Source organism: Leuresthes tenuis, unplaced genomic scaffold, assembly GCF_036924035.1.
Source record: "Leuresthes tenuis unplaced genomic scaffold, fLeuTen1.0.hap1 SCAF_20, whole genome shotgun sequence".
NCBI classification, from domain to species: Eukaryota; Metazoa; Chordata; class Actinopteri; order Atheriniformes; family Atherinopsidae; genus Leuresthes; species Leuresthes tenuis.
Window position 1 is genome coordinate 14,540,167 of NW_027325374.1, and position 21,188 is coordinate 14,561,354.

General features: G+C 42.0%; 1 protein-coding gene across 3 annotated transcripts in view; it reads left to right on the forward strand.

Annotated features, from left to right (window-relative positions):
• Positions 1-820: 820 nt before the first annotated feature.
• Positions 821-21,188, forward strand: part of LOC140278202 (uncharacterized) — a 48,605-nt gene continuing 28,237 nt past the window's right edge. For all 3 annotated transcript variants that reach the window (XM_072373150.1, XM_072373151.1, XM_072373152.1), the window contains exons 1-3: positions 821-1,752; positions 3,588-3,665; positions 5,354-5,419. In XM_072373150.1, the coding sequence (XP_072229251.1) occupies positions 1,633-1,752; positions 3,588-3,665; positions 5,354-5,419 (264 nt within the window). In that variant the 5' untranslated portion in view covers positions 821-1,632. The remainder of the gene's footprint in view (positions 1,753-3,587; positions 3,666-5,353; positions 5,420-21,188) is intronic.

Consider the following 21,188-nt stretch of genomic DNA (forward strand, 5'->3'; position numbering starts at 1 on the left):
TATGCTCTCATTTGATCAGTTATGTGCCAGGTGATGGACCCAGCTATTTGAAACTTATAACCAACAGATGGCGCTCTGGATCCAAATCAAAGCACCACCTCACAGAGTGTTCTCTGTTTAAAATGACAGTATTGGCAATAATGACAATGTAGCCTGCAAGAGTTTAAGCTCTGTGTGAGTTGTAGCTGTATTTCAAATATCTTTCAGTCATTCTACGCTACTCCACATGACAAAGCACTGCGAAGTAACAATGACAGCAGTGTGAAAACAACTTCCATTGTAAAGCACATGAAAGCAAGGTCATTGTAAGCAAATGTAGGCTAAAATGATACTGTAGACACATTAAAATCTCAAACATTTAAATATATTCAGACTGTGCTGCTGTTATCACACATGTTTCTGTAAAGAATTGGGTAGCCAAAGATTTTTCTTTATGGTTACAAACAAACAAAAAAGATGATGAATTGAGGGAGTGAATTAGTTTGAAAGTTTCCTAATTAAAAGTACGTTGGTAAAAAAGTTAATGATATAAAAAGTGTTAGCAGGTTATTTGCTTTTTCCTTTTAACTCTTGTCTCTTCTTCGGGTAGATTTTGAAAAGTTGCACATGAAGAAATGACAATGTCAAGCAGGGAAAACAGACAATATCAGCTCAGGCTGGTTAAGATAACATTAGCGTTTTGCATGAAGTTAGTTTTTCCTATGATGGGCTCTTTAAAGCCCACCTAGCTTGAGGGACAACATAGAAGCTGTCGGGTGCTTGCTATTGGACAGTTAGGACTATATCTGCCCTATACAACACGTGATTGGTTGGCATAGCTGTCACACAGAGCTAAACTCTCTCCAGAGCGCCTCCCTGGCTCTTCAGGGACTGGACGTCCGGCCCAAACGAGGATTTTCACGAAAACATCGACCGCAGACTGCGTAGCAGTGCCAACGGGAACGGTGTTACAACGAACGGGACCAGACGCAATGTATCCAGCGGCATGACAGCCACGTCGATGGCGTTTCTAAAGTTGGATAACGGTGTTTGGCCTTGAACAGAGACGTTAGGACCATGAATTAGATTTAACAGCAATGACTGCGGTGTCACTTGTTTGATAGAAAGACGGAGAGAGGGGCCAAAGTGGACTCTTCCCTCCCCTCCCCTCCCCTCTCCTCTCTGGAGCCGTTCCACCCGATGGAGGCTGTCCGGACCCTTCCAGTGAGCTCGAGGCCCGGAGTGTCACCTGTGAAACCTCGACACCGCGCTGCGGGACATATTTAAGATACAAACACGCGCAATTGGTTGTGTTTTGACGGACTTATTTGACAACTTCTTAGAAAGCCTGTTCATATAGAAAAGTTAGCAGGTAAACGTTAGCTGAACTGAGACAACCCCGCGCTCAAGATGACCATCATAGATATCACTTAACCAGAGGTTAGTGACCGCCTCAGGTAACTTAGGACAGGTGGACGACGCACTAGTTAATGGGCTGCACTCATTTTTCCTCGGAAGGTTTGTTTTATTAGAGTATACATCCGCAGTCCTTCTCTCGAGGACTGATTTTTTTAAAAAAAAATTTTCAACAAGGACTTTTAATTTAATAATAATAATTCTCCCCAATATCAAGTTTCACCCTCTTCAGTAACTATGTCACTCAAAGAAAACGCTTGTCGGAAATTCCAAGCCAACATTTTCAACAAAAGTAAATGTCAGAACTGCTTTAAACCCAGAGAATCACATCTGCTGAACGACGAGGACTTGAATCAGGTGAACAAATGCCTTTTTTTCCTGAACAGTCACTCTATTGTATTTCTTACATGTGAAATTGCAACCTGTGTTTACATAAAGGGAGATTCCCGTTGTTATCTCTCTCTGTCGTGTACACGTTTCAGATGGTTTACATTGTCAATGGACCGTGAAGTGCAAAGGTTAGGTTAATTGGACATAATTAGTTTCTAGCCAAGGGCACATATTTATTCATGTAGATTTGTGGCTCCACCCATCTCCATGCCTTTTGTTTTTGAATAATTTGGGTCACTGTTATTTCTTCTAAAAATGATCTTTACCACACCGTTATTTTGTTTTTTCTCATGCCCAAAAGAAGTCAGAATATCATATTATTATTATAATGGTGGAGCAGAAACTGTACACAGTGCATCAGGGCTTATTGAACTTTGGTGACCTAATCATTACTTCTTGGAAAGCTGATTAATGAAGTTATCTACCTCAAGGTCGACCGTTTATTGGAATGATGTATATTTGATGTGCATAAATCCATTGTGTTCGCCCACAAAGGATTCTTTGCCCTGCCATTTCGCCAGTGGAGTTTTACACGGTCTTTTATGATCAGAGGGAATGAATGGTTGGAGCCATTGTGAAATGAACACATTCAAATGACTGTGCCTAACCACCAAACCACTGAAGGGTAAAAAATGACCTACATTCATCTTGCTTCCTTCTGTCACATGGAGAATTGTCACTTAGGCTCCATTCAGGTCATGCGAGGAGAGCCGAGACCATTCTTTTAAGACTCTGTACAATCTCCTTTTGCAATATTTTCAGCATTGCGCTCTTTCTCGACATTTACTGCTATTTTCTCCAGTTCGCTTTATCCACTGCCCTCATCTTTCAGGTCCTTTTTTTGGGGGGGTCCATTGAGCCAGTTCAAATTCTTGACTGCCCAAGGTTAAGGTTGGCACATACCATCGAAAATTCCTGTTATGTCATTTTTGTTTACACAGCCGCTCATCTGAGAAAATGTGCTGTAGCACGTGTAATCAAAGCAAAAGGAGATTTTACGGCGGATTATATTGGGCTTTAGGTTGGATAAAGTTTTGACTGTAATCAAATCCCATGATAGAGGGATACAGAGGTGCCAGACGGCTATAAATGTCAGAGCTTTTCAACTTGGTTTGCTGGCTACTGTTCCATAGACGGGACAGTGTAAGTGAATTATGTAAGGGGCTTGATTTGTTAAGCTCTTTAAATGTAGGTAAGATTTTTGCGTAAACATTAGTAGTTCTTCTGGTACACTTGGTCATGTGGTGGTTGTGCAGGTTTTTGTTTTGCTGTTGTTTTTGGCAGAGCAAACGGGTGCAACAGCTCAAGTATGTCGCAGTACTATTTAAGAAAGACCTGGCTGCCAGGCCGACGTGCTTTTCTTGGTACAAGTTTGAATTGCAGATCTGCAGCCACAAAAGCTCCCAAGATTTGTACTACTTCTCCCTTCTGCTTCTCATCCACTGTTTTTCTGGCCTAACTTCTGCCTCCTGCTTCCCCCTCCCACTCACGGGTCCACCCACTTAGAGGATCAGAGGGAAAAAATCATGTGTTAGCCTTTCCTTTTTTTTTTTTCCAGAGTAGCATGGTGCTTTGGAATAAAGCCAACTGGAGAGTTTAGCTTATGGTCAACTTCAGGCAACTAGTGACTAATAGACATCATGGAGCGAAACTAAAATGTGCGTGTCAGTGTAATACTGTCTGAAGTTGAGTCACAATTTATAACCTCAACTAGCAGCCTGCGGTGTGCACAACTGGACAGTTATTCAATATGCTAATGTTGCAGGCTTTTAACACTATAATTGTGTTTTTCTCCTCACCAGGCAAAACCCATATATGGAGGATGGCTGCTACTGGCACCAGAGGGAACAAATTTTGACAATCCTTTACACAGATCTCGGGTAAGTGTTTGTCCCCAGTGGACTTGGATTTGGATTTGATACAGAGTGTAGGTTTGTCGCTACGCTTCTTTATCGACTTCCTCTGAGCTTCATGGAATTCAAAGGAAGCTGCCTCATTTGATCCAGTTTCTTCAGCTTCTAAGAGTCAATCGGTGCTTCGATCTGAAGCAGCTTTCGGTATGAAGTTCTGCATATCAGAGCAGTTCAGAGGGTTTCAGGGGTGGGGGACACTGCATCAGCAGCCCTTTGTTTAATTCCGTTTCCCATTCTGCTAGTCGTTAGACATTTGACCAATAAGAGGTGTTGTTGTTGCAGCTCTCGCAGCTGCTTCATCGAATCAGCAGATTCTTGGGGTAGGTTGGGCCCTCTTTCAGAAGAATCCTTGTGAAGCAATATTGAAGAAATATTGACATTATTTCTTGAATCACACCTCCCCATCATCATGTAATGGGAGCCTTCCTTTATCAGCTCTCAGATTATACTGTGGTGGTGCTTCCCAAAAGAGGACTAAAGAGAATGTGGGGGAGGAGAAGGAAGGACCCAGTTCTCACAGCCACGCTGATGGCTTCCATATGGGTTTGGGGAAAAGCACCTCTGGATCTACTATCAGCAGTCTGCTGCTGCTTTGACATCATCCCTGATAAAATTCTGCTTGTTCTTACAGTGAGCTTTTCACTGGGGGTTATAATTTGTTGCTTGTACGTAGTGCTGACGTAAGCAGATCGGTCAGGTTTAGACTGACTAATAAACAAATAACAGTGTAAAAGTGCTGATGTGTTGAACGACTCGTGTTTTAAGACCATTTTAGTCAAACAGGTTGTGGATCTGTGGTCGTATATTTTGGCACCAAGTTTGGGATGCATTAGTCTTGTGTAACTTCCATTATGTCTAATTCTGTAATGACATCTGTGGGTGTGACTTCAGTAACATCACATGCAGAGTTTCTCAGCTCTCCTGTTGAGACCTTCCAGTGCCTTTTTTTTTTTTTTTCAGGCAAAGCGCTACTCTCAGAATTTCATAGATTAGGTTAATTTGGAATACAAGTCCATGAAATTCTACACAGGGACAAACTGGTGCATTTAGTTTTGAGTGGGGCAGTGGAATGCTGAGGATCGAGATCAGTGGGAACTGTTCAAGTGTGATTTACAGAATTGCACTTCTAACCAAAAGGTAACACCCTCCCCACAGAGTGGCATGTCTTTGCCATGTTTATCCTGATTTGGTCATAATTAATGTTCTCAGACATATAACCGTATTTTCTCTTGTGAAAGTGTTTGTGCACTTAGTTTTGTTGGAATTATACCAGCATACAGTTTGTTTTTTTATGTATTTAAGTCTTAAACTGGGCTTGGAAGCCTTGTAATTTGGGGTACGGGGACTCTGTGCCAATGGACACGACTTCGTAATTGTTTTCTAAATAATTTGCTTGCTCTTGTTTATTAAACATGTATTTGTAATGTAGTGCACTGGCCAAGTCTTACATGCTAAAGTGTACTTTACTCAACATTTACAGATTCCTTAATGGGTCCAATAAAAGTATTTTTACATTTTTTTATACCTCCTAATAAATAATGAATGATGCTTTCCACATTTTCACTTCTTTCTTCCTTCATGAAATAATGATGGGATTTGCTGCTGCGGTTGATACAGATGTCTAATCCAAGCATTTAACCGTTTTTTTGTTCCAGAAATGGCAAAGAAGGTTCTTTATCCTCTATGAGCACGGCCTGCTTCGATATGCTCTGGATGAAATGGTGAGTTAAAGCTTTTTCTGGGTTTTCTTTGATGCAGAACTCTGAAAGAGTGGCTGGTATTGATAAGGTGTCCTGTCTTGATTATCAGCAGGATGCCTGGTCTGTTCAAACAATTAGGAAAAACAACAGCAATATAAGTGTGCATGTGATAGAATGATTGACGGTAAGTACAGCGTTCTGTGATGTCCATTTAAACAGCCTGATCTGACACATTGCCATGACTTGAATTTCAGATCCAACAGTTCTCAGACACCAAACTACTTCACTAATGTCAGGGTTTCTTCTTCTTGACCTGCTTTTATTGAAAAATAAAATGTGAAGTATGTAAATGACATTGAAGTGACTTTGTTTTTCCTCCCAGAAGTGCTTGAAGTGTTGACATTTTGTTCCCAGCAAGCAACACCATCACTAAAATAGCACATAAGAGGGAACAAATCACAAAGCAAGCTGGCTTTTGAAAGATAAATAAAAATAAAAAGAAAGATAAAATGTATTAGAACCGTTCTCAAATAAAGGGATAGTACTCGTTCACAGTGAGCACGGTAGTATTTTATAATACTGCGATAGTATTTACATTGTTAATGCAGCCATTTGGCTACAGGCATTTCTGGGTGAAGTGGAGGAGATGGAAAGTGAAACAAGCTCACAGCCAAGGCCGCTCCTTTCACACAGGTTCTTACTAGCACACAGCAGAGTGTTTGGAGAACGTGCTAAACGCTGAACTAACTGGCACAGTAGTGTCAAAACGGATGAAGTGACAGCACATAGTGTTGATACTAAAAGTCATGTGCTGAGCTGCGCGTGTTTGCTTAGTGGTTAATACGTCGCACGCTTATTGTGCAAGTGCCCCGTGGCCACTTCCTACTCTGAATGAAAACTGGGAAAACCACACAATACACGGAAGATTAATAACTTTTTTAGTAATCCCCACTGGTGTCAGCAGCCGAATCTACACGTCTGTTGTGTTGAAATTAGTTTCACCGTCGTGTTTAATGTCTTAAAAATAAATAAAAGGGTAATGGTCAGGCAGCTGGAATGCCAGGAAAATACAGGGAAATGCACTTTCCATACTGTTATTTTTCACTACATGAAGATATGGTTCAAACTGTGGGGAATATAAGTAATCAAGCTTAATTTCTCTTTTATGAATTGTCCCATTGTTTTATCACGTTAAGCTCAGTAGCGTGTTGTTGTAGAAGACGATGCTTGAACATTGTGATATGATCCCCCAGGCTTTGATATTCAAGTAAGGCCCACTCTCTCAGAATCAGGGTTTACAGACACACAGACAGAGCAGCTCTTAATTACATATTGCTTTTGCACTGGCTCCACTACAATTCCAATACTTGTGTAATGCAGTAAATTAGAGAGCAAGTCAAACGCACACACTGACTTAATGTCATTGTTTTTCACAGAACCCTCAGTCGTGGTTGCCAATTGTTGAACAAATTTAATTGTCAGCCATTCAAACTTTGAAAACCACAGAGTTCGCACGCCACAAGATTAAACCTCAGTACCATCGCCGATGAAGGATTTGGACTTGAATTTGACAGTCCCATGAATCTTTGCATTAAGCAGCATTAAACTGACCTCAGTCAAAGTCTTCCAACAGGCTTCATGTCTCTGTTTTTTTTGTTTTTTAAAGGCTGAATTTTTACAGTAACTCACAGTTGCAGCTTGTGGGTTTGCTGAATATTGTCTGACCAGACAAACACGCAGCAGCTTTTTTTTTTTTTTTTTTTTTTTCCTGTACGTGGGCTGTGCTTTGAAATGAGCTTTTAACGCAGAAGTACTTGAAACAGCACTTGCTTTATTGCTTTTTGCGCTTTCACATTGTATGCGGTGCTTGTCAGTAGGCCAGAGAGAAACAGTGAGGGTTTTATGTAACATAAGCAGCAAGAGCTGCAAAGCAGTGTTGTTGTTTTGTTTTTTTTCTTTCTTTTGTGCTCTCGTTGTTGCGTTCCTGTATTTTGCTATGTGAAAGAGCAGGAAAGGCTTTTGTTAACCGGTGGTTTAACCGTGCTAAATAAAGTAATGACTGTTATCTGGCCTCGATGTATGCTTCAACCTGGTGCCATTAAATTGCATCTGTGAGGCACGTTGACGTGGGACGAAGGATGGATGATGTGTTCACTGACTATAGAAAAGGATGTCTTTCTTTCATCCATCTTTTCTCTGGATGTCACTCGTCATCTATTCATCTCTTTTCTGAACAGGGGATCAAAAGGACAAAGGGCAGTGAGGGTCTCGAGCTGGAAATATCAAGTGACACTAAATATAGACTCGAGCCTCGCTTGTCACACCGGTAGCATTAGAATAGTTACTCTGCGTTCAATAAACAGCTCCACAAACTTGGTTAATTAGCCCTTCACATCGATAAGTATGCATATTGGGTTCAGTTTAGCTGATCATTGCAGAATACTTGAAGAAGCCACAATAAAGGCAGTGATGTTGGACCAAATTTAAAGGTTGCCAGGTTGACATTAGAAGCTTCCTCCAGACCACATGTAAACTCCAGTCTTTTTTTTCAGTTTTTTTTAAGAGTTTCCCCTCTGTTTTCGCCTCAGCCTAGTTTTACTGCTCCTGTTTCTTGGCGTAACATAACTCAGATGGGTTGTGGTTCCAACCTGCAGGATGTGGCGTGGCCGTGGGGGAGTGGAATTAGTTAGAAAAACCTGGGAGGGATCACAGACAGTTGGAATAATTGATTTGTTGTTGCCCACCTACTGTGAACACCCAGCAAGGCACACTACTGCTTACTCACTTTATGCTTAGAGAAGAGACTGCTTTGGACAGCTTTTTTTCCCCCCCTAGACAAGTGGTTAAGAGGAAAACATAGCTGCACTATGAGTAAGACCCACAGAAATGTGCACCATCACTCACTAGAAAGATGGCACGAGCTGCTTAAAATGTTGACCTGCATAGAATCTGTGCTGCTGGGAAAGGCTGACGAGTCTTTGCAGCTTTGCGTTGGTTTCAAAAGAGATGAGTTTAAATGTGTTGTGTCTAAGCTGTTTCACTAAATGTAAGCTTTGCGTAATTTGATTATTAACGAATAGGGAGACCAGATAAAACCTCTCGGTTGAGTTTCCAGCATTTGCTGAGCGCACAAGCTAGATTGTCTAAGAGCAGCCTTACACAGTTATGTCAGGTCCCATGTTGCCAAGGCAACCGGTTTTGTCTCTTTGTCCAGCAACAGTTGACCATGGTATGTGTAACATGGGGCATATAATCAGTTTTGTGAAGAGCTCTAGCAGTCTCGGTCCTGACTGTAGTGACACAGGAGGGAACAAAGCGCAAATGTGAGAGCGAGGATGTCTTCGCACTCGATCGTGTGGTGAGCAAGCCTTTCTAGAGTAGCAGTCTACAAAAACACCAGACGCGGCATCCAAGCAAACGTGCAAGGCAGGGTCGGACAAAGTCACTGTTTAGCCGAAATGCTAAATGTTTCTGTGTGTACGTGTGAGGCTGAGGGGGCATAACAGCAGAGGCCTTGTAGGAAATATGTGTTGCAACACTTTGGAAAATTCCAGCTTTATTAGGCTAACTTAACATTGTTATAAGATTGACCCGGTGAATTAGATAGAACAATGGTTTAGCGGTAAAGAATGTGTAATGAAGCTGTTAAGGTTGTTTATCTGATGTGGAAGCATACACACACCAAATCCATTATCATCTCATGGTGAGAAGAGGTATGTGGGTGAGAAGAATTCTCCAAAAAGCCACTTCCATGACATCAGCGCATGTTAAAAAGATCAACACCCACACTCTAATAACTGCCTCAACATAGCACTTAGCTCCCATTGACCAGTCTTTAATCTAATTTTAAACTATTCTTTCTGACAGGCACTCCCCATCATGTGATTCCCATTTTCTCCTTTGCAGTGTCTCAGTCACTGATGTGGTCTCTGAGCTCATACTGAATCACAGTTTTTACATCGATGATCTATAATTGCAGTGGAAGGTGTCAGTATTGGAGGCCTTTCTGTGGGGAAAAAACTTTGCACTTTGTGTTCTCATGGTGGCCAGTTAATGTATTTCATCCTTCAGGCTGAACGAGCACAGTATACCATGCAAATAAAGAGAGGATACCTATTGAGTTGCAGTGCACAAAAGGCCCATTCAGAGACGCTTCGATTGCATTTGCCTTTAGACTGTATTGACTGCTGTTGAAGGCCTGCATCACAGCCCACATACCTTGTTTTTCTAGCGAGAACACAATGTTCTCATGACATTTCAGCTGTTGAAGTCATTCTCATTTCATCTTTGCCCAATTAATTTCCTGTGTTTACTGGAATTCAAATAGTAGACCTCTGCCCCATCGCAGTATCCAAGAGCTGAGAGCATTTTTAAAAAAAACCTGCTTCGATCTTTTTCCCACATATTTGTGCATTCTTTTCACTTGAGACACACAGTCCTGCTGCCTTGCTCCTGAATCTATCAGACTTGAGCATATACAACCTCGGCCTGTGTTTGCCCCCACACTCGTGAGACCTTTTCACGTGCCGAAACACGCACGAGCGCTTTTCCTGCTCCGTCCCTGTGAAATATGAAATTCAGAGCCTTTGTCTTGTGTCATTTTGGGAATAAGAGGAGCTTTGTACGGGTTGGATGAGTGGGACAGGGATTCAGACTTTTGTTTTTGCCTCCAAGCACTCGTGAGGAGGGAATAAGCGGAGACGAGCCCCTCACCTCAACATATTAGGAATACTTGGCAGGGTTGCTCCAGTCTTCCATTCACGTCGAGCCATAATAAACTCCCTAGAGTACCTTCAAGTTTGGTTTAAAGTACAATAAGTAAGGACTGATGGCTTACAATTGAAAAGCATGTACTATAAAGCGTAAAAGATGAATGAAGTATTAGTCACGTCTCCTGTGGATGAAGTGGTGTAATCCTTCCTTATTGGATCATTGAAGATTATTTAGCAGGTGTGGTTACTAGGTGAGGCTTGTGTTGGTTGGGAACTGATAGGGCGTGTGAGAGTCTTCTCTAACCTCTGCCCTCGCTTCCCAGTGGGTCCAGTAGGAACGGATCTGCTGGAATGCAAACAGTCATGGATTACAGTGGGGTCACTGTAACCGCTGCACAAAGCCATAAAACCATGGGAAGTACTATTCATAAGCCTTTCTAAAAATCACAGTCTGCAGCCCTACCACTCAGATTTTTATATTTTTTGATAACACCGTCTTGTTTGGTGTTATGTGTGTAGTTTTTCTGAATTTTGTCACCCTCTTAAATGGAAATCCTCAGTAGACCCTTTCATTATCACATCAGCTGTTGGCTGAAGGAGCGGAGCACAATAATAGCCTTAGCGATCGCAGGGTTGCTAAGGAAGGGTCTGCGTGTTGTTGCACAAAGTCCCAAACGATTCGTCAGTGCCTGGCTCGAGTGCTGCGGTGCACAGGGAACTGGGCATTCCAAAATGGTGGGAAAAATGGTAGGTGCTGCTTTTTAGATAGTCATCTGGTCTCAACCTCTTTCCAATAATGCCTCAAGCCACACCATAAGCACAAGATCCAGCGTGACTAAGTCAGTTCATGGAACCACTGATTTTGAAAATAATCGACCACATCCTGTAAAGTGAAAGTGTCTTTGTTTCGTGAGAAAACATAGCGGTTTAAACGCGTTATATTGTAACGAAGACAGGACCATACTTACTTGTCCTTTTTAGAGAAGGCTCCTTCTTCCACAACCAAGCAGCATGCATTTCAGGCGCTCCCTGTAAGATCCTGTAAGAGCTGGTGAAAGGTGTTTGACCAGGCACGGCACGCAACCTGTAGCTGCTGTGAAGAGAGTGTGTGTCCCTGCCTGAAGCCACTCATCCACTCGCTCACACTGATTGCTAACAGACTATCTGCTGTCCAGCATGTAACCCAGCGTGTCCACATTCCAAACGAGCGCTGACATGGACACAAGTCTACTACTGCATGAAGATATGGCTAAACTGAGCATATTAAAAGGTCGCTTAAGAAGAACCTGATAAATGATCAGCCTGGTTCTTTGTTGGGCTCTTAGTCTGCCTTCATATCTGTGCTGTTTAGTTTTTGCCTCTGCTTCAGTGACTGCTCAATCCCGGATGTGGCTGAGATAAAGATCTTATCTGCGCCACTTGTTCACGGTTTCTTTAATCAACAGTACAGTATATGTATGGCTCAGCTCCAAGTGTGTTCTCTAAACATTTAACTTGAGGAGTCAGGGTGGTTGTTTGACATTGTTCTGCATGGCACCACCAGTGCTCAGTGTTACTCTTCTAATATTTTGAGGTAGTTAAAACAGTTAAAAGGGTGAAGCAACAGGACCCACTCTTGTAATAAACTCTCAAGAATAAAATGTGATCAAATATGTTGTCTAAATAAGATTTTTTTCCCGTTGTTTTCTCTTAACTAATTAAAAAAGAAAACCACTGATTACAAGGTTTAACTTAAATTGAGAGCATCAATTGCCATTGTCAGTAAACAAGGAGATGGCCATCTCCTTAACTTTAAGGTTTAATATTATGTTGATATCACTGGTCTGTCAACACCTTCAGGAAATAAGCGTCTCTGTTGGTCATAGCCAATAAGAATGACTTCTTATTGGTTGTCTGTTGATGTTGGCTTTTACAAAAGTTGATAGTTAATATGATTGCCACGTGGGATAGAGCTAAATTCTTGGTGGTGGTTTGCTCCTGCTCCATGGTGAGAAGTTTCTTAAAAGGCTTTTTTTCAGGATGCCTTCTTTTTTTTTTCTTTTTTTTTTACCACCTTTCTCTTTATACGCTCCCTCATTTCCCAGTTCTTTTTAATGATTTCCAGCCATTCATTAACCAGAAGAAAGGCTCTTCCAGAAGAATTGGGCCAAACCTGTGCCCACTCTAATGCACAAGGTGCTCATTTTTACTTTTCCATTGCCCAAGGTCTGATTCACTTTCCTATCTTTTTACCTCTCACTTATCCTGCCGCTCTCTGTCTCTGTCTTCCATTCCAGTTCAGTCTGGCCAATTAATCATTTGTGTTGGAGAGGGCAACCACCACTATTGTGTAACACCCCCCAAAAAACCCTCCCTTGTCTGTAAAGCCAAACAGGGCCTGACAGACTGCTCGCTCAGTTTATTCTAAAGGCTAGAACAGGACATTGACAAAAGGTTTCATTTAAAGTATCAGGGTGAGAGGTTAGCCTGTTTTGCACTAATAAAACAGCGGTGTTGCTGGGAAGGCGTCTGCATGTGAAATGGCGGAAATGTAGGTCCATTTGGACGCATCTCTCTCTTTAGTGACGCGAAGATAAAGCTTTTGTGAACGATCACATAAGTTCACATCAATGTAACCCACTAGGATATGTGTCAACAGTGTTTAGATTGGTGGAACAATTCTGCACAACACTATACTAGAGCCCTGCTGTTAAGCTTTAACGCTGACGGCAGAGCTTATTAGTTACATCATAGTGAGACGTCTGAGTTGAATTCCAGTTTGGAATCGTGCCCAGGACTGGGTGTCTAGCAAGCTGTTGTCTTGTGATAACTTGCAGTGGCCACAGCTGCAGTTGAACGTCTTTCAGAGTTGCAACAGGTGCACTTGACCTGTAGCCTTTCACCATAGTGTTGTGACTTCCAATCCAATCACCTGTTGAGGTTCAAAGCTCTGCAACCAAGATATCTTTAGAAAGAAAGTGCAGCCCTGGAGCTGGATCGTGGCTTTACCCTTAAGCCCTCCTAAGACATGCAGTACGTAACATTGATGGCTCTGTGAGTTTGTTGGAGCAATTACATTCATTTGATCAATTGGGTTTAAATTCTTCACTGCTGCATTTGGACAAAAGCGGCGGAGACGGCCACAGTGCACACATTATTTTTGCCGATTGTGTGAGACTGGAGAGTACAATCGAGTCAGATATTATACAATATGTCATATTACCATAACAATACTTATGGCAGTATGGCGTGCCGTCTGTAACATGGCTGCGGTGGATGGGAATAGTTGAAAATATTGTTTTGTGGTCAGACAGAGCAGAAGCTTCAGCTGCAGCTCAAACGCTTTTAATCCCAGTTCTGTCCAGTTCATTTGGCTCAGACGCCGTCGGTGCTGCAGCCAGTTATCACAGAAAAAAGGTTCCACAGCACTGGAACTGTACTGTGTGTTCCTGTCCATTAATGTGAATGCAGTATTTCAGACGTGCGTCCTGTTGAAAGTGATGAATAATATACACTGCTAGGTCTGACCAAAGTTTTTTGTTATTACTCTTAGAGTTTCTAAAGCTGGGCAGAGGTTCAGTAATCCTCATTCTATATATGTTAAAAAAAATCTGTAGACATCTATGAGCACGCGTGACATTGGTTAAAGTCAGTATTGGATGCTCTTGATTATCGGGTCATCAGACAGCACTGCATATAAAAACGAGGCCTGATTCTGTCATGGAAATCAGTGCATGGACTCAGGAACACTTCCAGGATTCATTGTCCACGGGCGCAGTTTGGGTTGTTGAACACATTTGAAAATGGTTCGATATCAACCAGACCAAGAGCACACAATTCTGAAGCAAAGGTTTTACACTTTGATGACTCTCTTTTTGTCTTTAAAGCAACTTGTTTGGAAAAAAAAATAGATGGATATTGATAGCCTCAATATAGAATAGTTCTTAATTCCCAAACAAGCATTTTCTTACCCCTCTCCCACTCTTTTCTTTTGATCTGGTGGTTTCCTTTGCATTGAACCAGTGAGGGTTTGGCAGTTTTGCTAACATTATCAAAGACTTATCCGGATGTTCCCCTCCCCCCCTGTGTGATATCTTTATGTAGTGTAAGCTACAATGCAAAAACAAGCTTCTCATAAACAGTACTGCTGTTTTTTTGTTTGTTTTTTTTGGATGAGAACATTTTAGTTTGCTGAGACTTTGTCAGAGACGAAGCATAGAATAGGTTCCCGTTCACCTTGTCCTGCTTTCCAAAGTGCTGCGTCAGAGCACCACATGTAATGCTGTGGCAGGTCTGCTGTCTGCTGTTTCGGGCACCCTGTGACCTCATAACTTTTTTTTTTTTTCCATTGGAGCCAAGAAACAACCACAGAGCTGTGCTGCAGCTGTAGGGGTGTTTCAGGCTTTATAAGCTTTACTGCACCAGGAGTCAGTAGCTCAGAACAATAAAGGTTGTGATCATATTGGGGTTTTTTTTTTTTTGGTCAAATTGAACAAATAACGGTTGTGGGACACTTGCTGTGTTGATGTTTTCAGCACATGAACGTTATATAGTCATGAAAACCTAAAAATACCCGTTTACTGTCTGATTGTTAGATGTTTGGCTACAAGGCTCTCTGTCCACTGTGGCTTTGTCTGAACAATCCAAACTCAGAATTTCTTTCCCACTGTTTTGACTGCGTTGTCTTTGTGCTTAGATTTTGCTTGTATGATAAGTAACATTATTATATTTGCTTTCTATTACAGCGAGGAAAAGGAGAGATTCACATTCATGCCATATAATGGTGGAACGTTTCTCTTTCGGTCAGCTAACCTAGTTGTTGTTGCCTTGGTGACGTGTGGCCGTGAACTGGGGGGAAGGGAACGATATGTTTGTTTGGTTGTCTTTCTTTAGAATGAGACAGTTCACCTTTAACGGGCTTCTGGATCAGCTGTGGTCAATATTGGACTTAGAAGAGTAGCATTTGCAATTAGCTTGCGGAATCGCTTGGTGTTATCAGTCTGTGGCGTCTGGGTGACGTGCACAAAGGCATTCAATGCTAAGCCACCTGTAGTCTTTAATGAGCTCTTTGGTTTGCAGTCCATGATCCTCTACTCTGACAACACCATGTGATTTGAAAATAAGATGACAACATGTTTAGCCTCCTGCTTAGTTTTCAACCGCTCATCTCAACAGAAACCAACAAATCCACAACATTTGCTGTGCACATGCACTAAATGGTTAACTCTGACTGCACTCACCGGGGTGTCGGTTTATAGTGCGCTTGATAAGCCGAGCAACAAGACAAAACGGGGGAGTTTTCTCCACAGATGGGAAAGAGTGAAGAAAACAAGAAGCAGATGTATGATTATGTCAAATGTAGAGGCATTAATTCAGCTGAATATGTCCAATATTTTTGGGAAAGTGCGAAAAATCGAATGTGCGGATTGGATATAAATTTATAAAAGAGAAGCGCGCACTCGGTAACTTCTGAGACAATAACAGCCAAGGCGACATGACACAACTCGACTGTAGCACCTGTTTCTGCAGCCAGCTCATCCACTCTGTCACCACCGAGACGCAGACGTTACAGTCATTATAGTAGCACTTCTGCAGAATGACTGCGCTTGTTTAATCAAGTCCCCACACATTAGTCCACATCTTTAAATGTCTTACACTGCCTAACAGAAATCAAGCATAGTCCTCTGTTTCAAAGGAATCCTGCTCTACCAATCGAGAAAATGCCCTTCATCATCCAACTTGCCCTCCTCTTCCTCCTCCTCTGCATTTGCTGGCTGCTGGCCTCCTAACACAGCATTAAACCACCCACATCCTCTCACCACTCTCCCAGAGAGAAGCACTGCCACCACCCACAACCCTCTTTGAAATACCTGCTACACATATGTGTGAAATGCGTGCTGTTCTGATTTATTTTTTTGTTGGTTTTCATTTTCCGCAGTATTTTTTGTGCTGGTACAGTTGCAGTTAGCCTTCACTATAGCGCAGTTGTTTCCCAACCATCTGAAAGTCTTGAGTGCATACCAGCAGTGTGAGGTGTATTTGAGAATGCCTGGAGGACGTCACTTGGCCCTGCAGAGGAGATGTCAGACATCCACCACATGGCCTGGTCTGAGTCTTTTAGAGCCATACATTTTTTTTTAAAGTGGACTCGGGGTTAAGGGATGTTATTGCACTGGCTTAAAGTTATCTTGATATTGAGATAAAAAAATTAGAGGACTGTGATGACAGTGATGATGGTAATCGGGTCTGTGATCAATCTGTCAGCACTAGCCCCTCTCCAGATTGTTTGTTGTGGACTTCGGGAGCAGAGATGCAGTAGTTTAATGGTCTTGTACAGCAAGTCTGAAGGTGACTCCATCCAACTGGCACCTGAGGATGTTTCCCTGCAGCAGTTTGGCATGCTCAATGGTATCAAAAATGTCTGTTTGCGTGTGTTGACCTCAGTTGCTATGGAAAGATTTATTGCATGATTACTGTTATTGGTAATAAGTAGAAGATGGACCCTGAAAAAAAGCCCGATTCCTGGCCATGTTCATGAGTCAGTATGAAGCGGTGCCAGTTCATCAGTTAATCTTTTGGCTCTGGTGTCTGTAATGATCAAAGTCAAACGTCTATGGATGAAGAGTGAATAACTTGGAAACATTGCTAAAGAATCCTGCTTGTACATGCCTAAAGAGGAGTAATGAAACTTACCGTGTGAAGTCATCGCGTTGAAATTTGTCACCACACAGGTTGGTAGACAAACTGGCACCAAGTACCAAGAAAACAGATGTTTCTAATCACCATGCAAGTGTTCTTAACTAACTTGGTGTATGACTAGTATCGTGGGCACATTCATGTTAAAGATGGGTGAATATAATTCTAAGATCTTGGATCTTTTGGAACTTGGTCGCTCAGAAAAATGCAATTCCTCCCGTTCTGCTAGAAAGAAAGTCTGTCAAACCCAAAAATGTTGATGGCAGAGAAAGAGAACTGGTTTGCAACCAAAATTGAAACTAGACTATTAGCCATCTGCCAGGAGAAGCAAATATTTCTTCCACTGTGTCATAAGGGAGAATGGGGAACATTTGCTGCAGAACGGCTAAGACTGAGGGAAGCCAAGGGCACAAAGACATGCATGCATGTAAGGTACTCACTAATTACTGTCTTCTAAACAGAGAGTGGGCTCCTAATGAGCACTATTGTAATGCTGCGTAACATCTGGGCTGACGTATGACTGGTTTGGAGCGGAGAGTCAGGTCTAAAGTATGCATTTTAGGCTTAGATGGTATCTTTGATTAAGTTTGCTATAATCTAAACTATGTTATAAAGTTGTTATAAGAGTTTGTGTAAACTGGAAATAATCTCCATTTCCTTCTTTTTCCAATCACTCAAGCTATTTGTTAAACCTGCTGTCATATATGTAAAAGAGAATAATAAAATGTACAGTTTACAGCAGTTTACAGTTTGGTATTTGTAGGAGCAGTTCAACATTCCTGCAAAGGCTGTTATGGCACTTAAAAACAAGACAAATGGCCGCTCTTTTGGTTATCGCAGACCGTGCAGCACTGCCGTACCACCCCATTGACTCCCACTGAAACAGTATTTATAGTATTTTCTGAACGACTTGAGAGATATAACTACAGTTTTTTCAGGCCTCATAATTTCCATGCTCTGATCACAAAAGGACACTTGTTTGGGCCTCTTGCCTCTTGGTTATATCCTTGTTGAGGGTTAACAGGAGGAGTGGCTCTGTGGACTGTGGTGGCTGACAATCCCACATTGTGTGAACTGGTGCTGATTCACAAAGGAGCCATTGTGGAGAGTGGTGGCCCAGAGAGAACAGACAGAGCCTAGGTTAGGTGACAGAGGTGTGGGTTTGGGGGCCCTGAGTCTGGGTGCTCCATCTGCAGTGGCTAGCCCACTGTAGGGGTTTGTGTTGGTGCTCAACAGAGGAGACCCGTGCTACTCCAGGGTAAAATAACTGCTGTACTCCCACGTTGCTACTACCTGCACGTAGGCACGCAAATCCTTGTCAGAAGTGAGCTAATTTATGAAAATAGTTTTTTTTTTAATCAAAGCTGTTGTCAGTCTCTGATTTATTTCTGTCCACTAGAGAATCTAATGCAGTGATTATAGAACAGGGGGCTTAAGCTGCTTGTACAACTGTTCTCAGAATTTGAAATATTTTGGCGTTTATCCTCTTCTGACTCTAGCTCAAGGTCAAGCCAACATGTGTGGTGTACATGTGTGGTTTGTTTACACAGACAGATGGCCAGGCAGTCCAAAGTCACAGTCTGAAACCCCTTTTTTTTCTCTCTCTGCTGCACCGCTGTTACTCATGACCAGCAGCTCACCACTTAATCTCCTTTCTCGCACCCCCAACTCATCTCTGTCGTCAAACCTTCCTCTGCCCGGTCTGAATCAAGCCCGGTCCTTGTCCAGCTGTCCCAAGGTCTTATTTGACCACCTGCATGTGGGGCCCGGCTGTTGCTCTGGCCTTTGACCTTGGCGTCGAGTCCTGTTGTGATGGGTCTTTTTTAAAACCGGGGGGTTTGAAAAGTTGAAAGATAATAGTGAACGAATAAATCATTGCGTCTTCTTGTAAAGAAGAAAGGTGCTAAGGTCACTTGTTATCCTGTTAAACCTGTTATCCACTTTGTTTAATTTTGTTCCCATTCTGACTCTGCCAGCAAGATGTAGAGCGCAGCAAAGGAAAAGTGAAAGAAAGTGAGACCCAACGGTGACAGAATAAACGGGGCCTCTCATCTGCCCCACAGGGTGTAATTAACACAAACTGTTGACTATTGACTTCTCCGTCCACATTAGAGACCATCCACCAGCCTAAATTGCTCCGTTGTTGACAAGCTATATTTATGCCGCACAGTCAGATTTATTTGGTCACTTGCAAACCTTTTAATTTAACTTCAAGCTATATCTCTTAATATATGCTGATTTTTCTAAGGGCTGTAATTCATCATCTGTGGTCTGGCTCCTTAAGCTTTGATCTGCTGTGGTATCTTTCTGTCTGCACGTTTAGCACAGTGAAGGTAGGACCTAAAAGCTGTTTAAACATCTCCCCGTTCCCAGTCTGCTGTGTGACACAATTCCCATTTTACTCCACTGTACAAATATAAATCCCCTCAGTCAACAAAAGATTACGAAGGCTTCTCACAGGGTTTGTGCAAGTCATTTAGAAGTCAGACTAAGTAAAAGTCAGATTTGCACGTACAATCATTTGCTTTCTTTGGGCACTTTTTTTTTTTCCAAGTAGGCATCTGTACAAGTGTTCAATACACATGGAAAATCCTTATTCTGCAACTCCAGTTTGTTCTGGAAATATTTTGACAGTGACACAATTTTTGTTATTCGAGCTGTTTATCAAAATGTGTTGAAGTGACTTTTCTATTATAATTACGAGTTTAAAGGGCAGACTTTCAATGTCGATTTGAGGTGTTTAATATTCAAATAGATGGGATGCTGTCAGAATGATAAAGGTAAGTGTGGAGCAAAGGATCTCATTTAGTTTGTAAGTTGACTCAATTTGTCTCATGGACAGCTGTAAGCTATTCCTTTTGTTATTTTTTTTTCTTGTGTGGCAGTTGTGTTTGAAAACTGTCGATGTGAATCCTCGACATTTGTTCAAGAGAGTGCTCATCGCAAGTGAGGAAGGGCATCCATGCAAAAACAAATCTATCAGATGGTGGGAACAACAGTGGGCCAAATCAGCAGTTTAATACATTTTGGGAATAGATGAATAAATAAATGAACAAATAAACATACATAATGGTGAGCTCAGCAGTGTACAAAGGGCTAAACCTCTACACAAGATAACATTGGTGAATTAGCTCAGGATCCTTTCTGAAGTTAAGAAAGAAACCTTTAAAACTTCCTTAGAAGCCAGGCCAGTTCTGAAACTGTGTTCTTTAGACAGCTGAAACAACTGGAACAACAAATGGAAAGAATGACCTATGAAGAGGGCTTGAAATTGATTATGATCAAAACACTTTTCACTCTAACCATTGGAGTGATGCACCTTGGTTGTTGCTGATAGTAATGTATGGTGCATGGTTGAAAGAGGACAAGTGGGTGCACCCGTCACCAGTGTCGGACTCCATCAACAGGTTTGTTCGGCCAGTTCAGTAGGTAGAATAAGTGAGAGTTCCCTCTGATTGGCTGTTCAGCGCAATAAATGAGTGCACAAGAGGGAGGTGGCAGTGATGACAGAAGGGAAAAGGCACATTTCCTCAGCCCGAAACTGCCGGGGTCTGAGATACCAGATACTGAGATACCAGCCTGGCATGACACCATTTTCCTTCATGGTCTGATGTATCACACCAGGAAATAGATAACAAAACACTTTTTTCCCCCCTAATTATGGTAGTTTAAAACACTGTCACCATTACAAAAAAAAAGGAAGAATCGATAGTTACCCAGATGAGCAAGACACGGGACAAGAATAAACATCAGATTGGATTTTACTGCTGGAGAGAGCTCAGGGAAAAAATGAATGAATGAAAGACTGATTCAGAATTAGTTTCTTTGTTGCTATCAGCAATTAATAACAGATTAGTTCTCTCGTTAAGTCCCGTTCAATTTGCTTGGCTCTGTGTGTAAATGTTCTTATCGTTGTCGTCTCTGCCTCACAGATGAAGCCCCTGCTGGTCACCTCAGTTTGGTTTCAGAAATAAGTTCTTCTCGCGTAAGAATGTTTGGTCAGTTTTTGCAACTTTACTGCCAAAACCTAGGAAGTTTGCACCTATCTTGCAATACATGGCCCTGAAATAATACAGTGTACATTACATTGCACAGTAATGAATGATTGAACAGTAGGCCACGTGGTGTGAAGAAACTGAAGATCAACAGATAATCATAGTTTAAGAGAGTCCAGTTCTATTTGACAACACCCAAAAGCACAGGCTTCAAAGTCTGTTTTTAATCTGTTTGATCTTTCAGTTTCCTTTGTTGTATAAAGTTTGCACTATCACCCCCTTCTGCCGTGGTATTCCAAGTCTTTCTCAGAGCTACGTCATGGCCTTGCAGTCATAAGTTGCTTTTGTGGCGTGGTCAAGAGCTGTTTTGGTTATTCAGTCACTGGCAACGGGAGAAGACCCAGCAGG